Below are 14,750 nucleotides of genomic sequence, written 5' to 3'. Positions count from 1 at the left end.
ATAGCTGAATTCCCACTATTGGACTGGTCCGTATTCTACCTAAAGCGTTCAATTATACAGGTAATTCAGAAGGTGGAAGTAGAATTTCTCTTTTCAAGGTCTTCGATTTGGGGAACAGCTGATCACAAAGAAACCTTTACATTTTATTTCCAGGAGGAACAGTCCCCGCCAGCCGCAGGGAGGAGAGGGGAGGAAATTAGAATGACCTGGAAAGGGACAGCTGTTCAATCTAGTAACTCTCGATGGATTTCCAGCCCTGTTTAAACCCCGCTGCAATGTCAGCTGTGAGTGTTAAGCGTTACTTTAAATATTGTCACGTAGAGAATGTTATTAGCTATGCCTAAACCTATGTCGTGCAATATGATTATTTCCAACCGGTTAGTTTAAGAATGTTATAAATCGGTGGGTTTTTTTTAAAGCAATGAAGTAGAAGATATGCCAGTCAACAACAGCCTGTGATTTTTGCAAGGTGTCCGGGATCTCGCAGTCCTCTTTAAACTTTGTTTCAGATTTACATTTTACTTTCAATAGCCTTTCCCCCCAACCTGCCACTCAAATAGGGGCTCTTTGCATACTTCGCCCTGGGGAAAAACCCATATTGTTCCAAGGGGCTGGTTTCTATTGTAACAGTATTTTGAATTTCACTCAGATTAACGCTACCTAGCAAACGAATTCAGCTCTGGTAGATAATTCAAGCCCTATCTCTTGGGAACACATGGCTCCGGATTAATGATGGACATCTACTAGATGATCAATGACTATAAAGTGCATGCAACTCCAGAGACGCAGGACACTTGTTCCATTTTATTGATTTCGGTGAACGATGACTGTTAATCTGTATGCGCATTCTATATACAAAACTAAGGTTTCCAGAAAACTATTGTCCCGGGTGTGGCTGTGTTTATGGATCCGGAATTAAATTCTGCCAGCATTTCCACTAGTACAGTTCGTGATTTTTAAACCAATTTCAAGTCCGTGGCATTTTAGGTTTTGTTTTCATTCTTCGATTTTTTGGGGTACTCTTCCTCCCATCACTCTGCAATTTGGGACATGGACACACACCTTTGTGTTGCTATCAGTTCATTTCCCAGCTTTTAAAGCTGTATTTCGATTGCCAGAGCTACGCCAAGCTGCTACATTTTAGCCCAGCGAAATATAACATAATCAAACGCACACATTACCAGTTTAACTCTCATTTTTTTTAGCAGTCGAGGCTAACGTCTCAGTGATACAATTTTACTGGACAAACCTTTGGGCCAAACTGTCACTGAATAACAAGAGTACATAATTAAACATTGTTGTATAGAAATTATTCTATACAGATGTACCACCAAACGCTCTACAGCTTTATAAAATCATCCTCCCTTGATTCCAGGAAGAATGCTACAACGACACATGATTTACTATAAGCCCCCCCAATTCCCCTTCTTCCCTGTGGGTCAGATGAGGGCAGGGATGGCCGCTGTCCCAGGTGCTGAAACTCTCCTGTCTTGACCAGAAGCAGCAACCCTGCTCCTGGATCCCTTGTAATGTCCAAACTCTTAACTGCCTGGATTTCTAGGGTAGTTTGTTGGCTAACTCGGTCAGTTTGGTTCTGATTTTGGCTGGTCGCTTGGGAATAAGGATCCAGAGTGAAACACCTTCCCGCAAAAGTAATAACTAGTCATAGGCAGAAATTTAGCGCCGAAATAGTGAGGTTTTTCACCTATTTGTAATTAACACGAGTCTTCTGAGCTTCGATTGTTTCTGAGCTAGCCACGAGGAAACAGACAGTCCTATGCAGTTCCAAGTATTATCCACGGAGATCCGAGGTTGTCAGCTGATTTGCTTTCAGTGGGAGTACAGTAGGAATCCGCATTCGGCATTATTTACATCCACAGTGAAATTAAAACCAGGTATTTAACAAAGAACAAGACTCCCAGAATCCACATTTTCTGGAACTGAAATTCCTTGGTGACTTTTTGAAACCAGCAACTAAAAGTGTGATTAGCTGGTAATATAAACTAGAATGCCATCTATATAAACATGTATCATGTCGCTCTATAATCTATAGATATACTATATAATCCTACTATATACTCTAATATATAAAAAGAAATCAGCAAAGACACGAATTTATCACACCCAAATCTGCTGTGACACAGTGCAGAGGTTCAGATCGAGATAGGAAAGAATACAATTTTATCGACGTAAACCTAATAACAACCTTCCCAGAGTGGAAAGCCAGTCAAGTCAGGCTGGGGATTGAGTCTCTCTGAAGATAACAACCTCCTTATATGCTACTTTTAAATCTGGACGGTAAACGGTGTAAATATTAATATTTGCCATACAACCACCTGTACTCTCATTCAAGCACTTACAAAATCATTAGGTTAAAATGTCCGGCAACATCCATTTGCTTGGGATTTTTTTCCTCTTGCAAAATAAAATAAAATAAATCAAAACCATATTAAGAAATACAAAATTGCCAGCGAATGGATACTCAACCTCCAGCTTCAGACTCAGGTAATGCAGGGCTGAAACTAAACAAGGACAATCTCGTCCTTCTCGCCCAATCTTCGTGGTTATAAAGTAGCAACAGCATCAGTCAACCTAACAGGGACAAACCACTTCTCCTTTTGCTCGTCCTGGTGCCATTTTGTTGAGCTGAATGCGGAAGCCCCTAGGCTGCGGTTCACCAGCTCATTCCCTTTTTGAGCTCCAGCAGGCTAGGCTAAAAGCTAGCAATGGAAACTACCAACGGAGCTCTGAAGGGTTAGTGACACATAGAGGAAAAAAACAGCGAAGTATTTACTGGAGTGAAGGCACCTCTGATTTGCTTGAGGCGCAAAAGAACAAATTCGAACCGCTTCCGTGGGTTTCTGGCTGACAGCCCCACCAGTTTTGAAACGTGTTAAGCACATGAGTTATACCCTATAATACGTTATTAAATGCAAAGTTATCCAATGAAGTCTTATACAAATGTCATAACTGCAAAACGTACATCGGGTAAATTAATTTGCAATCGTATTGCATAAGCGAAACCGCCAGGATTAAAATATAGCTGATGAAAACTGTGATCAGGTAAATGCTTCCTTTTATACCATAAACTTCTATTATTTGCCCCCGGTAAATGTATTTTTAAAATATGGCCCATATGTTTAATTGTAACCATGACTGGCTGTTCCAAAGCCCACTGACTTAGGTGAGAGTCTTTACACTGATTTCAGTGGGCTTTGGACTAGGCTAGGCGTGAAATCAGTGCCAAGATGAATTACATTATTTGTCTGACTATACTACAAATATTGCCTGCAGTGGTGTTGTAGGTGTTGGTCCCATGGTATTACAGAGACAAGGTGAGTGAGGGTAATATCTTTTATTGGACCAATTTCTGTTGGGGAGAGAGAGGAGCTTTCTAGCTCCACAGAGATCTTCTTCAGATATTAAAAGACATTACCTCACCCACATTGTCTCTATACGATAAATATAGACTGTATACATTTTAACTATATAGCTACAGGTATAGTTAAGTATTTGATCAAATAATGTTAAGGGTACAGAGTTACTGGCTATAACATTAATACAAACGTTGCAATCCATGCTCTGAACCCAGCTTCCCCAAAAATCACTCTGTGAGGCATTAAAAGAAAGCACCACTGCATTAACAGTGACATGTGTGACATTTCAGAGAAGAATGGCTGAACTTTTGTAACATGTGTCTGTGTTTTAGGGGTGCCTCAATGTAAGACCAGGGCAAGAAATAATTCCATGGTCTTGATTCCACACCGTCCTATGTAACATTAATTCCAGGTGGTTAGACTGTAAGCTCTTAATGGCAGGTTGTGTCTCTTACACTGTATTTGTAGTTGCCTACCACAACTGGACTAGTCATGTGACAAATATTATAGTTCCAGGTCTCCTTACAGGGACAAAATGTACCAGATCTCATTATTATACAGACAAACTTGCAACAGCTTACAGCTAAGAGGGAAATAACTTCTAACCTCAATGGTCAATATCTGAAGCCATAGCTCCCCAAATAGGCTACATTTTCTAAAAGGTCTGGTCCTGCAGTCCTCACCCAGACTCCTCCTGAGTCTCCCACACATAGGCACTCAGATACCTGCACATAGTAGAGTAATCCACTGGGGTTTGACTCAGGTCCAGCTTGCACATTTGAATACGTATTTTTTGTGTGCAGTCACCCGTTTGCTGCTTGTGATTACATGTGATTATACCTGCATCCAACTGGTCATTTGAACATGAAAATGGATGATTTGTGTGCACTAGGAAATCTGTCCGGTTACATCCATTTTAGGGCATCTGCAGATACTATATCAGGAGTTAAGAAGCAGAGTGTGTGTGTGAGAGAGAGAGAGAGAGAGAGAGGGGAGGTGCTGGGGGCAGCAATCTGCTCATTCTTCTTGAGAGCTGCTAGCCTGAGACATGGATGCTCCAAAATAAATTTGTTGTTTTAAAGTCACTGACTGGGTGTTTTATATAGATCCACATTTAATAAGGAGGATTAATTAAGGAGGATTCCCTTCCCGCCCCCCTTCCTGCTCCAATTAACAGCATAGGAATATATGATTCCTACTTTGAATCACCGTCATCTCACTTTACTTGCAAAAGCAATTTGGTTTACTTCATTATAGTGCTGGCCAGAGATATTGTAGACAGTCCCATTTCCCTCTCCCTCCAGTATATCAGATTGCAAATTTATTTTCTTTAACTAATTCTCAGTATACGCTGAAAGAGATGAATTTTTGGTCAAAGCTATTTATTTTCTTTATTTCCGGAACAGCATTTATACAGCATTGTGATGGCCACTTGTTGAAGAATCTATGATAAGAAAATCCTATGTTTCTGTGTCAACCAGGCTTGGCAGCTTTAACTCAAACACTGGTCAAAGTTTCCATTGGACTCAGCTTTTAGTGGGGCTGACACAGTCTTTACAAAGTCCCTTCTTTGAATACCTCAATTTCAACTTATAAGGAAACTTGGGTCTCAGACACATAGGCTGAGATCCTCTAAGGTAGTTAGGTGCCTAACTCCAAATCAAATTCCTTTGAGGACATGGGCCATAGTCCTTTTGCAGGAAAATTCCCTTGGAAGTCAGCGAGAGATGGCCTGCATAAAAGACTATAAGACTGAGCCCTAAATTAGTTTCCATAGTAAAAGAAAGTCAGGTCACAAAGGAGCTATGCCCATGCTTTATATTTTAAAGGGCACATATTAAAGACAGGAAGGTCCTGTTTGCTTAATGGAAAGTTGTGGCATAGCCTTGGCTATGGAATGGCTAGCATGTCTCCATAGTAGTAAACCAGGTTACACAAATCACATCTGGTTAATGGGTTATTGTTAGCAATTTTATTTGCATAAAACAAAACAAAACTTTCACCTATTGCTTTTAGGACATATACAAGGATCAGCGCTTTAAACAGTACATTGCCCAATACTGCTGAAATATACACTTAATATGTACTTAACACTGTATTTATTTAGCTCTGCAAAGAACATGATAATCTGTTGACATAAAAAGTAACAGTGAACATATGCAATTTAATGAAAATAAATGGTAAGGAAGTTAAATGGTTTGGATGCAGTGAGGCACCAAAGTAAGTGTTGGCTCAACTGTGCATTTGTGCAGACAGAAAAACCTGCTAACGAGACGCTACTCAAAGATGTATAATTACATCCCAACCCCCATACTGAAGATGAAAAGTAAATGCTTCAAAATACAGAATATCACAATGCACTATATACGGCATCTAGTCACTACTTGATGTGCACATATCACTCATTATTAGTGTTACTTTATGGAGCTTAGAAGAAACGGGGTATACAGAAGAATGAAAAGCCACTCCAATCATATTAGCTATAGGCACTTTTAGGAAAAACAAACAAATCAACCAAAAGCAACTAACTCATTTCAGCAGAAATCCTTTTCATACAGTGGTTTTTACATTGTATTTATTGTTGCAGCTTTATTGATAATGAATTTATATGGTATGACTATTATTCATTTAGATGAATTTAAATGCTAACCAGGTCTTCTATCTATACACCTTTGACATAACTTAAAAATACAGTACATGCTAAGTGCAGCAGTATACTTTAAGATTAAACCATCAGCAACAAGCAAGGTAAAATCTCAAGTCTCCCTCCCCATCTTTACAATAACAAACACCATCGTGATCAACTCTATTAAAGGCAGCTACCTACTGTAATAATATCAGCATGGACAGCTGATCTTCTATCAATGCAACTAAGGTGGGCTCTGTTTCGTAACCAGGTTGGTACCCAAGCTGAAAAGGGTCAAGGAGATCTGAGGCAACTGGATACTGCAAAAGCGGTCTCACCACAACTTTTTGATCACCTTAGTCAGGAATGAAGGCACCATGGATATTTTAGCTTATTCTACAAGAAGCACTGAAGGAAGAAGTATGGAGAGAAAGAGGTTATAGCATGGGACTGGTGGTCAGAAGTTTAGTTATAGTTGAGTATCCTAAATACTTGGATAGCACTATAATGGGAACACTATATTAGCCTAAATTGACAGAGCCGATCCAGAATTTTTATCTCAGGCTCGATAGCAGATCCTGGACATGCCAATAACCTTCCATGCCTCAGTTTCCCTGACTGTAAAATACAGGCAATACTTCACGGATCTGAGATTTCTTAGTTAATGGTTTTAAAGCATTTTGATGTTCTTCCATGAATGATGCTGCAGAAGTGCAAAATACTATTGAGTTGTTTTTTTATTTAGTCTGACACACCACTTAAAAAGTACTCTCTATATTTGTAAATATTTGTTTTAATACTGGCTTACTAAACATTTACATGCATTTAGTTTACAAAGCAGAATGATATGTTTACCAGACAGCAGAGAAATTAAAAGATTTTTTACAAATTTTAATTTCTTTCTTGAGCTATCCACTAAAACTAGTATTCTAAATGCAGCTAACTTAAAATATTTAAAAATAAATGCATAAGATTATTTTTTTTAGTAAGAAAATCTAGTTGCAGTTTGTTTCATCCATTTCTAAAATCCTGAGGGGGCCAGTTCTCTCCCTCCCCTCACTTAACACTAGTTTGACACCAATGTAATTCCATTGATTTAACTGGAGTCACTCCAGCCTACACCTGTGTAAATGAGACATAATCAGACCCAAAATGTGAAAGTTGTTTAATAATTCCACTTAAGTATAAAGGAAACCATGTATCCTGTGTTCCCAACAGCACCATGGATGCTGCTCTTCTGTTATTCATAGCAGCAGTCACAACAAGATTTGAAAGCCAGCAGCAGATTATTTTGAAAGACTTCAAACTTGTGGTGGAATCGTCCTTTGTGACCACAATCACCTTAGAGGCATCACTATACTAGAAGGGAAGGAACATGGGCTTCTTTCACTTTTGAAATAAGTGCCAGGGATTAAAGGTTTGCACAAACATTACCACACAATAAAAGACTCAGTGATAAAAAGTGATACTTCAAAGCACCAAAATGATGCCATTTTGTATAAATATACTTCTATTCAAAAAGGTCCCAGCTGGTATCCTTACAGGGCCGGCTCTAGGCACCAGCCTTCCAAGTATGTGCTTGGGGCAGCACTTTTCAAGGGGCGGCACTCCATCTTTTTTTTTTTTTTTTGCTTGGGGTGGCAAAAAACCTGGATCCGGCCCAGTATCCTTAGATTAGTATATGCTATAAATATAATAGAGGCAACTGTAGTTTGTATCCTCTTAAAGGACAACGTTTGAATGAAAGATCCATTGCTTTTCGAGATGTAAACATAAAAGTGGTGCAATAATAGGTTTTACATTTTGTGGACTTTTAAATTAGTTTTGTAAAGCCCACAGCAGCTTTAGAACCTCTCATCACATGTTAGAGACTAATACATTTATTTGGGTTTTAGCCCACGAAAGCTTATGCTCAAATAAATGTGTTAGTCTCTAAGGTGCCACAAGGACTCCTCATTCTTTTTGCTGATACTATTAAACTAACTACGGCTACCACTCTGAAACCTGTCATCACATGTTGAAACTTGTGTATGGGAAAATTGTTAATGGGAAACACTGATTTGCTCTGCTTTGCTCAGGATGGTTCAAATGTCCAATCTGTGACATAGCAAATTTAGTCCCTGGATTATGAGCTGTGGGAAACATTCACGGTGTGAACACAATATTTTAACACTGGAGGAGAAATCTTCACTAATGAGTCAGAAACATACTGAAAACACATTCTCCACTTGTAACAGCAGAGCATCTACTCTTTGACTAAATCTGAAGTCACTTTTGAAGAACAAAAACTTTTACAGCAAAATTCATCCCAGTGCAGAGGACCCACACAAGGTACCACTTAAGCCCCATGTTAAGGTGGCAAACTGTGGCCTCTTCTCCGTGCAGAGTGCCCCATGTGTGGTGGAAGAGGTGCAAATTTGCTATGTAGGGGACAGGGTTTGTGAGGACATGTAGAGTCTGTGTACGAGCTAGGGATACAGAGCTTTGCTCTCCAGGGGAACCCGGCATGGTTGCAGGCTGCGGGGGATGGGAGTGTAGGAGGGATGTGGCAGGGTGGGTGAATCTGCTGCTAGCCATTGCCACGTTGTCACTGGGACATGGGGGCAATGCAGTACCAGGGCTGCAGTAACTCCACAGGCTGGTGAATGGAGAAGGATTCCCTCTTCTGCCAGCCTCCAGGATTCAGACAGAAGAGATGTGCAGGCCGTGGATAGTCACCCGGGCTGGGGTGAATTTTAAATAGAATTATGATATGCAACCAAAGAGAGCACAGAGTCACCCACAGAAGCCTCTTTTGTTGCTAAGCTATAGTAATTAAGTAATATGTGTGTGTATACATATATATCTTAAACATTCACACATTCAATAGAGTGATAATGTGAAATAGCTAGAATATTATTGGCATTTGCATATGGTCACTTCAGCCAGTAGCTCTTGGAAGAGAGGACGCTGAGAAAATCTTCATTCTATCTTCTTGAGGGCACTGCAAAGAGTTCCTATCTCACCTGCATATGAAATAGCAAAAATCAGTGTTTGTCCTGTTAGTCTTACAGCCTGTTTAATACATTTCAATGGAACTACAGCACAGCCATATTTTCATGCCCAGAAAGAATGAGACCAAAGAGGCGGGTGATAGACTGGGCACATTAACTTCAATGGAAGTTTTGCCTAAGTACGGACAGCAGGATCAGCCCTTATATCTGGAGTTTTATCAGCCATAGATGCTGTGTAAGATCAGGGATGCTGGCTTTGAGCAGGCCAGTCAGTCAATTGGAAAGAACTGCTCATCCTGAAATGACGAAAGAAAATCCAAACAGCCTAAGGCTGTGAATATCCCCCTTTCCTTACTGGGGGCAGAGAGAGCCAAACTCTGGTTTCATCCTCCTGTGATATCACCAACCAGTCCTTCAAACTTTGCCAAAGTCCTCCAACAAAAGGAAGAACATCAAGATGTGGTATTTCCAATGTAAAAAGCAAACAATAAAGTGGGCAAACTACTTTGGGGGATGGGTGAAATTAGGAAGCAGTTTTTATACACCATAAAGGAAATACTTAGGACCTGATCAAATTCCCACTGGTGTGAGAATCAGGTCTTTAATGGCAGCAGGAGAAAAACACTTCTCCTCATTCAAGTCCTAGCTTTTGAGGAACCTATTATAACAAAACTGCAATTGCTTACTGCTGATGGACTCAGCTAAATTCTTCAACTGCTTTGCATTGTCCAAGACTTCAATTCTCTGGGTGTACGGATCGTAGCGAACGGAGAAAGGTCGAGGGATTGTTGAAGCAAATCTCCTGAAGGAGAAAAGACAAAAACTTTTATGAAAACAACTGTTTCTTTTTAAGTAACCTCCTCCTTTAAGTTGGGAGGAACTTTTATTGATGTGAAGGATAGGGAAACCAATGTGGTAAAGTAACTGAAGACCTACTCCGGGAGTAGGCAGCTGCAGTATTCTCCAGTGCTTTAGCAATATCCTTGAGGCTGACCTGGGAGTCTTTCCGATAGGTGCGTCATTTATTAACCACCCTTCATTTTTTCAAACAGACCCCGTTATGCAGTATTTACCATGCTATTATAGGAGTAATACTAGCTGCTGCTGATTTAACCCAGTGAGCAGGTGTCAGAATTTCCCAGACTTTAAATCCCCATTTTCCTATTACTAATGTGATCCCCTGATCCACTTTTGCAGTCCCTGGGGTTGCAGACCCTGACATGCATTCGAGTACCTCAGGGCTCGTCTAACTTCTGATAGCTGGGAGCAGCCCCCAAGGTGCTGGAAAGCCAGTCAGGGATCACTGGAGTGCAGTTTCATTCTGGCCACACCTTTTCCTCAGTCTTGCCAGGGGAGTCTTCAGCTGAGGGATTAGGGTTGCTTTACAGCCTCTTGGACTGGCACTTATATACTGGAGCTGAAGATCTGGTCCCATAATTGTGGCAGAACACCTGTCATTTGCCAAAGCTCTCTCACCGAGGTTTTACCAGATTAATAATTTGCCTTGGAAAATGTCTGTGCTTCTCAAGTCACCTACAGTTCTGGTTACTTCAAAAGTTTGAGAGAGAAAAAGTGGGAGACTTAAGGGCTAGGTAATAAGCTACCAAGACCAAGGGCCTCATGTACTCTGCAGTACAGCTGGGCCAAATTCTACAGCAGCAACTCTTGTGTTAATTTATTCTATCACCCTGAAAGTCGTTCATTCCCAACCCCCACAAATGCACACGGTTATGGCTCATAGTTGAATATTGACATAACATTTGTTGATGATTATGTTCAGCCATGCATATTTCTGGGCATAGGTGTTTTCCTCTATCCTTTCCAGGTGGCAATCTCCGCTCCCTGGGCCATGGCTTCCGCAATGCTCTCCAGGCAACCCAGCTCCAAAGGCAAACACTGCATGCGGCTGTGGTCAACAGGCCCAAACAATGGAGCATGTCATATCTGAATGTTCCCTTTGTTCTTTTGCCAGGGGCCTGAAGGACATTCACCAGTTCACTGCTGTGGCAATGTGCTGGCAATCAAATCTAGACATAAATTTGTAGTCGTTGCTATCTATCCAAGCCATATGAAAGAAGAAGAAGAAACTCCAGATTGAATTCAGGCCATGATAGTAGTGACTGAAGCCACAATCCCACCCGAAGCTCTTTATGGGCTGCTCCCCTGTGTTCATGTGGCGCTTCGCACAGAACCGTAGCCTAAACATATTTTCATGTGATGGCTAGTCAGTACTCTATAAGACAAAGGTTGCTGGTGTCGGAGAAAAACTGAGTTCTCACTATTTTGTTTAGGTACAGCAAGTCAGAGCTTTATTAACTCTCACATGTGCAGAGGAGAGAGAGCAAAGCAGGTCTCTCTCTGGTAACTAATTACAGCAAGCATTTATACCTTTCATTACAGAAATAATGAGGGACAGCTGCATTTTGTTTATACATAGGCCATCTTGATATCTCATTTCCTTACTTGTTTTGACTCTTGCCTACATACAATTAGTTTCTATACCTTATCTACACAAGGTCTTCTACACCTTATCTATACTGAGGTCACAATGACTTCTTACACAACTCTTTCTCACCCGCCTCACACAATCCTCGCTTCTACAAATCTCGCGTTATCAGGGTTATCAGGGTCACAGCTAGCTTGACTCTTGCTAACAAAGACTGTCTCTTGCTAACGAAGCCTGACTCTTGCTAACAACCGTCATGCATTGCAGTTCCCTTCTGTCAGTTCTTTTCTCTGCTTCCACACTGGTATCAGTCCAGGTCCTTCTGGGCACGTGTCAGCATTCTAGGAAAAAGAATGTTCCTCCTAGATCTCAGCAAGAGTCCCAAGGGCTTCCCTAGAAGTAGGAAACCTTAGCTCAGACACAGAATGATGACTAAAAAAACTAAGGCAGTCTGTGACCAAAATCTCCCTTGTATTCACATCCTACACACTGTTCTAATAATTTTTGTACAAAATATGCCTTGTGAGGTGTTATTTGAAAAGTAATAACTCACTGATCAATAATATCATGGTGAAATGCATGTAGTAACATCATATGTAAAGTTATGAAATCCCCCTGTATAATATTGGTACATGTTCAAAAACACACAGTTATGCCCAGGCAGAAGTATCCTGAACAAAGAAATGTGTGTTTACCTTAGTAATACATATAAGTATTAAACAAGGTCCTCAAAACAGCAGGGAGAGGAGATGGCAGGCGACAAAGCAAATTAGCATTTCAGCAAACACGGGTGAGAAGAAAGAACATGGAGTCTCCTTCACCACCAGACTTCATGTCACTTTCTTTACTATTTGAATAAACCTTGTCTTGAGGGATAACCCTCAGAAAAATCTACTTCAAAGGTTAACTGGACTATAAAAGAAAGGGACAGGAAACCCCAAGGTATCTCTCTCTTTCTCACCAAGATGACAAAAGAAGCAGATCATTGACTTTGAGGGGAGATCCCAACCTGAGAATTTGGACAGCCACATGGCTGGGAACATGTGTGAGGATTTTACCTTGAACCAAGTCTAGCTTGTTAAGTTTTATTTTATTTATTATCAAGTGTAAGAGAGTTTTATTTTTATTTCTCTTGTAACCATAGTACCTGATACTTGAATTCACTCAAAATCCTATCTTGTTTTGTTAATAAACTTGTTTTATTTTTAATCTGAAGCAATTCGGTGCTGTGTTTGAATTGAACAGTTTGGTAACCAGTTAAAGTAGCGAACTGTTGAATACTGACCCTTTACAAGGGCAATGGATCTTTAATATCTGAACCGTCCAGGAGAGGGCTGGACAGTGCAAAATAAATGCTTTGGGGAAAATTTGGAACTGGACGTGTGTTGGGGTCACCCTGAAAGTAGTAACCAAGACTGGTGGAAGCCAGAGTGTGACTGGGGTGCTGCTGACAGGTTGCTGGGGTCAGAGGTGTTGGATCAAGGCTGTAGATATGCACACACACACTCAGGGTGTGACCTTCATGCTGGTAGCTCTTTGTGAGTGGCCCAGTTTGGAAGCTACAACAGTAAAGCGTTGTAAGGAACCCATGGTTACAAGGCAGGCAGTGACCCAACCTTATTTCAATGTAAAGCCCAAGTTGGAAATAGATACATGAGGTGTAACATAAATAATAATAGTTATTTTTATTATTAAGGGTTTCCATTGTGGAATAAAAGGGGGAAAGATTTGAGCAGCAGATGAAGCTACTGAGCAGAACCAGAAAAGAATAGTTGTTATGAAAGGAGAACATAGCCCAAGGATTTTGTTGTTAGCCTCAACTACAAGAAGCCAAGGCTTGACTGGGCATAGAGACTGAACTACTCTCTCATCCCTAACAGGGATTTCCTCAGGATGTGATTGGCAGGGTAGCATCATTTCTGAGAAAAACTGAAGACTTCAGCCTTCAGGGCTATCAAGCGGATGACAGAACACATTCAAACAGTCCCCTTATGCAGAGCAAAAGCTCAGAGAAGCTTTCAAAAGCCAGACCAGAAGTCTTAAACTTCAAGAATTCAGAGAACATGTTCCTCAACTGCAGGGGTCCACAAAGGCCTCGGGGAGGTATGTGTGTGTGTGTGTGTGTGTGTGTAAGATATTGCCTATAATGGAGAGGATTATTTTACCTTACTTTTTCCTTTGCATTTTTAAAACTTTCAGCAACATAGTAAACAGGCTGGAACTCAGTGACGGGGTATTTCTGGACTGCAGTCTTCTCCAAGTTAAGGGATTGAATTTCAGGCTTATCTGATAAACAGTACTGCATGGAAAGAATGAGAGATTTCTTTCAATTAAAAAGTGGTCTTGTTTGAATAACGGAGGAGGACAATGTTATTTAGACATGCACACATTCAGTTATTCAGGACCTGCTCTTCCTCCCATTGAAGACAAAAGGAATTTGACCATTGAGTTCAAAGTGAGGAGAAGCAGGCCCTAAATGAATATAATGATACATTTATGAAATATGACTTCTATGCAAAATAATAGAGTCATAGATTTTAAGGCCAGCCTTCCCGTTTAACACAGGCCATGGAACTTCCCCAAATCTGTTTGAATTAGAGCCGATTTATTTAGCAGAAACATCCAATCTTGATATACTAGTTGCTAATGATGGTGAATCCATCACTGTCCTTGGTGAGTTGTTCCAATGGTTAACTACCTTCACTGTTGAATTTTGTGCCGTATTTCCAGTCTGAATTTGTCTAACTTCAATTTCCAGGCATTGGATTGTGTTACACCTTTCTCTGCTAGATTGAACAGCCCACTATCAAATATTTGTTCTCCCTGTCAATACTTAAAGACTGTCAACTCACCCCTTAACCATCTCTTTGATAAGCTAAATAGATTGAGTTTCTTGAGTCTATCACTGTAAAGCAGTGGTCCCCAAACTTTCAGAGTCATGTCCCCCTTTGCCCCGTCTGCACCCTCTACGCCCCCGCCGGGGTCAGGAGTGGGGAGACACAGATGGGGTAAGAGGGTTGAAGCTGGGGCCAAGCTGGGGGTGGGTCTGGAGCCAGGAGCGGGGCCACAGCTCCAGGAAGGGTGAGACACAGATGGGGTAAGAGGACCGAGGCTGGGGCCAAGCTGGGGGTGGGTCTGGGGCCAGGAGTGGGGCCACTGACAGGGGCCGAGGCTGGGGAAGGGGGCAGGATTAGAGCCACAGCTGGGCTGCGGTGGGGGCCGGCAGAAAGGCCAGCGGCCAGGTACAGCTCCACTCCTCGCCTTGCTCCCAGCCTTGGCCCCAGACCAGGAATGGAGCTGTGCCTAGA

General features: G+C 41.3%; 1 protein-coding gene across 1 annotated transcript in view; it reads right to left on the bottom strand.

The window, feature by feature from the left end:
- Positions 1-5,326: 5,326 nt before the first annotated feature.
- The window catches only part of PAH (phenylalanine hydroxylase), a 59,855-nt gene continuing 50,431 nt past the window's right edge, over positions 5,327-14,750 (bottom strand). Inside the window, exons 11-13 of the mRNA XM_054033257.1 lie at positions 13,608-13,741; positions 9,683-9,798; positions 5,327-9,008 (exon numbers count right to left, since the gene is read on the bottom strand). Coding sequence (XP_053889232.1) covers positions 8,965-9,008; positions 9,683-9,798; positions 13,608-13,741 — 294 coding nt within the window. The 3' untranslated portion in view covers positions 5,327-8,964. The remainder of the gene's footprint in view (positions 9,009-9,682; positions 9,799-13,607; positions 13,742-14,750) is intronic.

The sequence above is a fragment of the Malaclemys terrapin genome, chromosome 1 (genome assembly GCF_027887155.1).
Source record: "Malaclemys terrapin pileata isolate rMalTer1 chromosome 1, rMalTer1.hap1, whole genome shotgun sequence".
NCBI lineage: Eukaryota > Metazoa > Chordata > Testudines > Emydidae > Malaclemys > Malaclemys terrapin.
Note: the sequence above shows the minus strand (reverse complement) of the source record. Positions and strands in the feature narration are given on the sequence as shown.